Raw genomic sequence first — 9,342 nt, forward strand, 5'->3', positions numbered from 1 at the left:
TGTTTCAAAAACACTTTGTAATGAACATATCTCTATTATTTAGTTTCTTTCTTTCAGGTTATTATTCGGATAATAATTATATACTGGATGGATTGGGACTGCTGGCCAAATAATATGAAATTAATTTAAAATAATGGTTTGATATAAGTGTTGAAGACTCTTTTCCTTGGCTGAACTCTTGAGGGGTTTCCAGAATGCACTCATCTTTTGAATTCTAGATTATGTGACTACAGTAAAACACGTTTCCTTCAAAATATAACAGAAAATGAATTTTAGCTATACGGGAACTACATATATCAATCAGTCAATCAATGCTTTATTTGTATAGCACATTTAAAAGACCAGAGGTACTCCAAAGTGCTTCTCAATAGTAAAATATGAAATAAAATGAATTACATATGGGTACAGATACATAGAGTGCAAATACATTTCCAGACAAAACATCTATCCATTATTGTAAATTATTAACTCGTTACATTTATGCATTTATGCATAATGCTATTTTAATTAACTTACTTATTTAAAAGTAAGTTATAACAAAATTAAATAAAGGGCAATAATTCAAGTGAGAGAGGCACAAAGTACTGACAAAAGAAAAGTATTCAGTAATTGAATCTCTGGAAGTCTGCACCCTAAAGAACCACAGTTGTAGTTGTATTCATCAAAATAACCAGTTGTACTCACTGAAATCAACATCTCCTAAATAAAGTGAAGAGCCTGTGGCTGCAGACCAAATCATACAGTGTTCTCCCAGACAATAAACACAATGTTCAAGTGAAAAGAGGATTACAAAGAGGCTGGGAGTCTGGATGACTTTAGGGGCCCAAAAATAGGACACATTCCTCTACTGCAAAGGGTGTGTGTGTATGTCAACAGGAATACATACCAAGCTCCTGCTGAGGGGGCCTAACTTTCCCCACACAGGAAGACAGCCCAAAAACAAAAGAACTAGCTGGTGTGAGCTTTTTTTGTCTTTGTCTGTTAGTAGTTTAGTGCAACACTGTCACCTAAAAATAAAATGTATTTATCTTATATTATGTATAAGGCAAATTATATTATAATGTCTGTGAGGGGTATACAGTTTGAACGGTGTACAATTTCCTCATGGATACAGTCCAGTGATTTTATTTCATAGTTATTATTGTACATGTACCCTTACATTATTCTCATACCTATATGCTCAGGACAAAAATGCACTGATTATGGCTTTAGGTAATATTATTTCCTGAAGCTAATAAGTCTAGGAACAGCAAAACTGGGAAAATTTGTAGTTGCAGGAACTGGTGCTGTATTTGCAATAACAGTAACAATAATAAAAAGTGCTCCATGTCCCAACTGTTTTAATGATGCCTAAATTCTACTTGCTAACCTTTAATTTTGTAGTGAAAAATCTCTCTATATAGAACATGAGTATAAATGTGTGCGTGAAAGATTTCAGTGTGGTTTTAGAGCTCAACACAGTTCTGAAATTGCCTGTTAAGGTGGCACATTAGGGTCTTTTAACAGCTTATGCTGGTTACCAGTCCATTTCAGCGCTCTGTACAAACCTCTGCACAGCTACCACAAAGACATTTCTTCTGCTGGCTGTGGCAAGTGCAGGTATTATTATTAAAAGGTGCTATGTGGAGGTTCTCGTGGTTGTATGAGTGTTGCCATTTTTACCTTCGCTGTTACCCGACACCTTCATAGAAAAAAGGATCGTTTCAGGGCATACATCCATACATTGCATTTTTTGTAGATATCTTTAAATAGCGTCAGTAGTCATTTACTTTAAAAAGAATGTAAAAGGTGCTAAAAACAAAAACATATTGCAACTTTTCAAACATCTCTGCACTTTTGATGTTTTATTTATAAAGTCCACAATGGGGTTGGCCCAAGGCATTAAAACTTTTAACCCTAGGCGTAGTAGCCTGTTCCATGTAGTTCATAAATGTAGCTCTTCTGACTATTCCTAATGCTATGTTTAGACTCCACAATAACAACATGGAAACAGGAAAATGAAATGTAAAATCAAAAAAGAAATCACCAACTGTATCATTGCATTATCAGTGCAATTTGTATCGGTGTAAAGTAACTACATCCTTATTTAGAACGCTTCTCAACAGCCAGCTAAATAGACTTACGTGATTGCTTTAGCTTTCTTTATTTTACATACACACGACAGCCAGTATCATCCCAGCCATTGTTTGTTTACATTCCTGTTTTAGGTAGTCTTTAATGACACGTCATTAAAGATGACATCACATAGGTTGCCAATGACAACTGGGAGGCAAGCTACAACTGGTTGGTGACTAAAGTCAAGTCTTCCTTTAAGCTTGGCCAGGTCCATGAAAGAACGTGCCAGGGTGACCTTCTTGTGCAGTGCAGTGTGAACTTGTCATATGCCTACACTTAAAAACAAAGGAAGCAGAACCTTCACAGTCCTAGCTGAACAGCCTACATGAAGTTTAGACTGACTTAGAGGAGTATTATACTTGGTTGTGCACAGGAAAACAGATAACTGCATAGACACCGCAGATAAGTAGTAAGTCCTTTTTTTGAAGTGTGCCTAAATGGCATACATAGTTAGTGTAGTCACAAGAAACTGGAAAGCATAGAGGACCCTCGCTAGTATGGTGGATCTGTTTTTGTTTTGTTTTTTAAAAACTGTCTAGATTAAGATGTTAGCGGTTTCAGAGCCTGGGTTTGGTTTATGCTATTGTGTCCATCTATCATATTGGCCATTGTTGTAGACTGGCAGTGTGACCAGGAAGCAGAGGGTTGGTTGCTTATGGAAAATACTACAGAATGTAAAGTGGCCATGGTAATGAAAAAACCAGAAGCATCATCAAAGGTTGCAAGAGAAAGCCACACAATGGGAAAGCAGCCCTAGCACCAAAGAGATGAAATGACTAAAGGTCTGTAAGCTTACCTACAAGCTACAAGTTACACAATGGAATTTAATAGTAATTTGTTGGAATTTACTCTAAATCCCCGTCCCTTTTGTAATAGCCCGTTTTAACATTTCCTTCTAGCAGTTTGCTCTTTGTCTGTTTTGTAATTGTAATTTTCAGCAGGTTAGTTTTTTTTTTCTGTTCTCCTATTCTATGAACAGCGCATTTATTTACTGTTTCTTTCCCCTGTAAACACTTTTTAAAAAGTGCTCTATAATGAAACTTTATAGTGGACTTCACAGTACAGAACTATTCCGGAGTAATGCTGTAAAACACCTTGCTCAAATGATTTCCTCTACAGCTGTGGGGCTTTTGCTTTGCCTACAGTTTTTACCGATGCGCTTTGCACAGAACTCTTCCAGTTAAGAGAGTATGGATCATTGCTAATAAAAGTATAAGTGTAATGAAAGCAGGCGGCAGTGAAATCACCCCGGGATCACAGCGGGGCTGCGCGGGTCTCTTCTGCTCTGGTGTATCCGTGGAAGTAGTTAGCGAACGTTTCTTTGCACAGTGATTAAGGGGGCGGACCAATAGCAACAAAGGAGACGGAGAGGAAGGTGGCTCCTCCTCTCCCTATCTCTCTCTCGCTCTCTCTGTGCTTTATAGATGTACATAATCCCTGAGATGACCCAGAAAACAAACTCCTCTGACTGCCGAGACATTGCAGAGTTCGCCGCAGGGCTGCATGTAGCCGGAGCATCAGCTGAAGGAACTACGCCGGCACTGATCCAACTTCTCAGCCGATTCCACAATAAAATATCGGGTAGGTGTCATCTTCGGGTGCTATTTAAAACAGGTTGAAAGGCACCTCTTCGCCTTTGTCCTGTGGAGTATTTTCGTATTTCGCTACATAATTACACATAGAGAGACTGGTTGGATTCGGACGGAATCAATCATATTTCACCTTGCCACTTACTTTAACGGCATTATAGGTTTTCTGTTGCGGTCTTATCGCACCAAATGATAAAAATAATCCGTAACAATGTGGATAAAAAAGAGGTTTCGTGCTTCTGTAATAATGACTATTACCCTCCCTCAGACTATCAAAGTGCCATTTGAATTATAATAACGATCAGTACATAAGCTCCACAGAGGGGATATCACAATTAGATATCACAAGAGCAGAATATTATAAGGATGGTTTAGGCTATTGAGGAAAGTCTCTTGTTTTATCAGCACTAAAAGGGTTGAATTGATACAAGCAGCCAGGGGCAAAGGCTGAGTTCATTCTAGGATGGTGGCATTTTAAAAACCTGAAACCTCTTTGTTTTTCCACACTCAAGCATTCTTTTCATGGTTTGCTCTAGACCTGTTTTCACAACCATCCCATTTAGAGGCAGCTCATGGAATAATGTCATCATTTTAACAAGCTAATTATGTTCACTGAGTCGGATCTGTTTGCCATGTAGGAAATCTTAATGTGAGATGTTTAGTAAGGACAGAGGTGTTGTGTGTTGAGGTTGAGGGGGTGGTCTTGAAAAGCATTTCTCTGTGTCCTTTGGGCTGCAAGGGTATTGCTGCCCTCCCTTGTTAGTGTGAGACTGAGGGGTAATTCACTGATGGTGTAATTTTGGAGGCTTTGACTTTTCTTTTTTTTTCCACACAGGAAATTAAAGTGTTCAAATAGAGAAGCAGAAATCATAGAAGCTGAGGAAAAATAAGTTTTGAACCAATTATGTTTGGTTTTTTGTTTTGTTGTTTCAAGGGACTTGAATTAAGTGATGCAGTGTCACACCTTTGTTAAATCATAAGCCCATGAAAAGAGGCATGACAGTAAAATGGTCTCACCTGATCAGCTAAGATCAAGATATCCCAACTTGGTCACTGAATCGTAGTTTTTCCATCATCTGCAGTCCGTTTTTGTGTGTTTCTGTGCCTCTAACTGGTAACTGAGATTTGAGCTGTCTTAATTTATACATGCTAACATATAGATGTGTTTATAGATGTTATTTGAAAAAAACTGTAGGAACCTATACAATAGATTTACAGCACAATTGGGTTAAAATATGGTGCTTGGTCAGCATGTTTTTATATACTGTTGTATATGCATACACATACTTTTTAGGATCACGTTGGATATAGCTGCAGGCTTAAATTGTTATTTTGCTCTAAAAATATTTTTATAAACATGGGAATCATATGTGAATAGCTGGAGCTCCAGGAACATTTCATATGTCTAAATTATTACATGCAATGGTCATACTACATGAGATAAAATAACATGGAAAATGCAAAAATGGAGGTTTAGATAAGATGCACAATTACTTAGATAAGCTGGTGTAATACATACAGCGTTCCAGATCTTCCACACAACTTTTGTTTGTAATGCAGGTTTTTAAAGTTTTTATGTCCAGCCCAAAATAAACCTGTTGACAACACTTTTTGGAAAATTGTACCAAATACAATTGATTTTTTTCCCTTTGCCAAATATTAGATCATTGGAAGATGTTCAAACTGTTAAATTTAATTGAAAAGTGGCATTGATGAAAGTTAACAACTTTAGCATTAGCTATCTTGGCAATCAAAAAAACCTGCTTGAGTTCTCCTTGAGTTATTTCTTATTTTGTTATTCTAGAAAGCCCTTAAAAAGCTGGTTTCTCACTTGTCCTTATGAATAAATAGAACTTTTGCAATATGTAAAGTAGGTTCTTGCCAGTTTAAACTGTACATATATTAAACTTGTCTACTTTATGCAATGGGTTCTATTTCAAATCTAATGGTATATTGTGCTGGTTGTTAATGGTTTTGTAGGGCGACATGGCTGAACACATGATGATGCCCATGAACCATGGCTTCAGGATGGGCATGAATGGGCCACCACAGCACAACTGCCAGCGCAGTCTGCCCAATGGCCAGGTAATGCACTATGGCAGGAACCCTCAGAGCAATATGGAAGCTGCCATGAGACAGAGACCGGGTATGGTGGGACCTGGAGGGATGGTCCCTGTGAATGGAGCTCCCATGGCCAACCACCACCACCACCAAATGATGTCTGGTAACATGATGTACAATGGCCAGTGTCCACAGCAACAGCAACAGCACCACCACTTGCACTCTCAGCAGCAGCAGCAGCAGCAGCAGCAGCAGCAGGGAGGACACCCACAGCAGTACCTCCCTGGGAATCTCACTTCGCAGCAGCTCATGGCCAGCATGCACCTGCAAAAACTCAACACTCAGTATCACGGACACCCGCTGAGCTCAACTAATGGTCACCATCTGCCAAATGGTCCACAGTACCGGATGGGCCCGGGCCAGCTTTCCAGCATGCAACACATTAGTGGGCCTTTGGGGCTGAATGGTATGGACATGGATCTGATCGATGAGGAGGTTCTGACTTCACTGGTACTGGAATTTGGTTTAGATCGCATTCAGGAGCTTCCTGAGCTCTTCCTGGGACAGAATGAGTTTGACTTCATATCAGACTTTGTGTGCAAACAGCAGCCGAGCACAGTGAGCTGTTGAGGAATTTAGTTGAAAAGTGTTTGGTTTGTTTAGATTCAACAGCCCAAAGAATGACTGAATGGCCACAGTAGCACAGCGAGAGGAGACAATCCCCCTGTTCTGTTTGGGTATTTCTGTATCTGTGTATATGACAGTGTCTGGTACAACTTCACCATGACATGCCTGTGAGTTGTTGAAGAACTGTAATGGGCAAAAACGCAGAAAAAACTCCAGGTTTCTCTGCTTTGAGACGGTGCCAGCAAGATCCGCTGCCTTTGGCCAAAATGGGGCATCCTGATGCAGCGGGCTCCGTCTGTACCCATCTGGCCCACAGCACATGTGCCTACAGTGCCAAGGCTTTTGGACAATTGTAAATTTAACAAACACAATGAGAAAAGCTGACCTAAAAGACTGTCATTCTGGGTCCACCAGATTTGGTGTAATCTTTTAAAGTGTTTTATCTCTGATGACAATTTTAACTAGTAGCAGACTATAGATCATACAAATTTATAAAAAGGTAGTTCTCTGAATTTGCTTATATGAGGAAGTAAGGATTTTTGTGTGCATATTGAAGGCTGGCTCTTCAAAACTGACTTTCTTCAAAAGATGACATTTCCTTGAAGAGCAGGGAAATGAAGTTGTGCATCATTCCAGAGTGGCACATTTTAGTTTCTTTTGTGGGTAAAATGTGCTACATTGATTATTTCATTATTTCAGTCATTTAACTGACTGACTAGGTGAAATCTGCATTGCATCTGTTTCCTGCTAAGTAACTATGATTGAAACATTGGCAAAGTAGCACATTTCCTTGAGTCTTGGCTTTAACAAAGCTTTTATTTGTGCATCAAAGTCTCACCACTCCATGTCTGACATTCATATATGTGTTACAAGACAGGTTACTGCTGTATGGAACTGCAAGAACAGATGCACGGTGAATGCCCTCTTAGCATCTCAAAAACTGCATAATTATGGCCTATTTAAAATGTTAAGGAAAGTTAGGCCCACAACAAAATCAGTTACTGGTGGCATAGCTAATGCTTAAATTTGTTTTCCAAAACAGGATTTTTAAAAAATGCATTTGATTGCAGTCTTTGTGTGCTTAGTGTGTACGTTTGTGGAATAAGGTATTTAAATCCCACCGAAGGGCATCCTCATCCCAAAAGTCATCGGTTGGTAAACCGATCAGGAGACTGCGCAGAGAGAGGGAATGATAGAGAGAGAGATTTTGGCCTGTGGACACAATGCGTGGACACAGCACTCTGTGCAGCACTTAGTTTAATCATTATTTAAATCTGTCACTACCTGTGGCATTGATTTCATTAGACTGGAAGAGCAAACAAGTAGCAAAGCTGATGTTTTTTGCCATAAATGAGCTTGTTCTGCTGTGTTTCTACTGACAGGATTTGAATTACATGTTCTCACATGCTTGTCTTTACTGAGATCAGCTTGTGCATTCTCTAGTGACTCAGTAATTATAAAATGGACATATATGATGACTTTTTCTAAAAGTAATTAGGTTTTTGGTCAAGGGTGAAGCCTTTCCACAGCAGGTTGGATGCGTGATAACTTTCTGTGCTCTTTGTGGAACTGTCAGAAGAGCCAGGGCGACACTGTGTTAATCTGTTCCAACACACCTGTGCTGCGATTCCTGCGTCTCACTGGAGATCTGCCATCTTGAAGCTCTTGAGTCCAACAATGGGCATTGAAATGCTGTTGTAAAGACAGAATAAGTGCCAGCACTCTGCTTCACTTTCTCCCTGCCAGAATTGCAGACACACTCACAACCTCATAGTTAAGGTGGAAATTCTTCTGGCCTTAGCAAGACAGTGGCCTCTGATTACCGCTGTATCAACAAGCGCAGCCTTTTTGTGTATTGTATCTTTGTACTGTAGACTAGAGCTGAAGCTGATCTAGATACATTTAAGGTACTTTCAAAAAAATGTTTAAAAAAGCATTGTCAGAAATAAATGTAAGTCAGTGGCTGATTTTGATGTATTGACAAGCGATTATATCCTACTTTTTTTGTTTATTTGTTTGTTTAGCGAAAAAGTGTGTAGATGTTTTTGGGTGAAGGGCCTGAAGCTTTAAGACCAAGTGGACTGCATGTGTTGAAGGATGCAAGAGGAATGCCACTGCTTTCTCACAAAGCAGCTGAGAATGTACAGCACAGTACTTTGTGGGAGCTTGTCTTACAATGGTAGATAAACATGTGAGATTGTAATCCTTATTCCAAATTACACACCATTAATTTGGGTGACAACCCACCCGCCTACCCTCCCTCACACATTCTCCTCATCCTCCTCCTTTCCCACTTCCACAAAGCTTTTGTAATGTTATTGATTATATTTGAAGAAAATGTATTTATTTTCAAATAAAATATTTATTTAAAGTGCTGTTTTTAATTGTATGTCAGTGATTTCTTAAACCACTATTAAAAGGAGCCAAACATGTAACTTGTCATAAAGATACAGCACTGTTGATATATACCGAGAGCCTTGAGAGATGCTCTTTATTTGCCTGATCTTTTTTTTATTGGTTCTCAAGACTTCCACACCCACAATAAGCAATGAGCAAACAGAAGAGCAAAGTACAAGTTACATATCCTAAATAGTAGTGAGTCAGCACTCTGTCAACACAGAGAATGTTTTGGTTGATTCGTTGTGTTATATAATTTTAAAAAAAAGTTTAGCAACCTGCAAAGTAACAGCATACCAGAGTAAAGATTTATAAATACATACATACTAAATGGCTCAAATGGCTCACAGAGACATCCTCCCACACTGACACATTTAAATGACAAGTCTTGTTTTCTCCTAAGGCCTTTATTTCTCTGTTAGAGCTGAATAAAGAGCTCACTGCACATTTCCAGCTAGAAGTTTTGCTCTACCATTTTTCTAAAAGAACAGCTCTGTGGGGACTTACGATTAAAAAAAAGTCTAATTGAAATTCTAATTAGCTGTGCAGTAAA

At 38.9% G+C, this 9,342-nt stretch overlaps 1 protein-coding gene across 1 annotated transcript; it reads left to right on the forward strand.

Annotated features, from left to right (window-relative positions):
- Positions 1-3,534: 3,534 nt before the first annotated feature.
- Positions 3,535-8,767, forward strand: LOC102199408 (cbp/p300-interacting transactivator 3-like). Its single transcript, XM_005744697.1, has 2 exons — positions 3,535-3,696; positions 5,685-8,767. Exon 2 carries the CDS (start codon positions 5,691-5,693, stop codon positions 6,393-6,395), a length of 705 nt encoding a protein of 234 aa, XP_005744754.1. The 5' UTR covers positions 3,535-3,696; positions 5,685-5,690; the 3' UTR covers positions 6,396-8,767.
- Positions 8,768-9,342: the final 575 nt, after the last annotated feature.

The sequence above is a fragment of the Pundamilia nyererei genome, unplaced genomic scaffold (assembly GCF_000239375.1).
Source record: "Pundamilia nyererei isolate P.nyererei 1_Seehausen unplaced genomic scaffold, PunNye1.0 scaffold00148, whole genome shotgun sequence".
Lineage (NCBI taxonomy): Eukaryota > Metazoa > Chordata > Actinopteri > Cichliformes > Cichlidae > Pundamilia > Pundamilia nyererei.

Excerpts from the sequence above, each read along its gene's own strand:
- LOC102199408 (XM_005744697.1), top strand. The coding sequence starts at position 5,691 with ATGGCTGAACACATGATGATGCCCATGAACCATGGCTTCAGGATGGGC.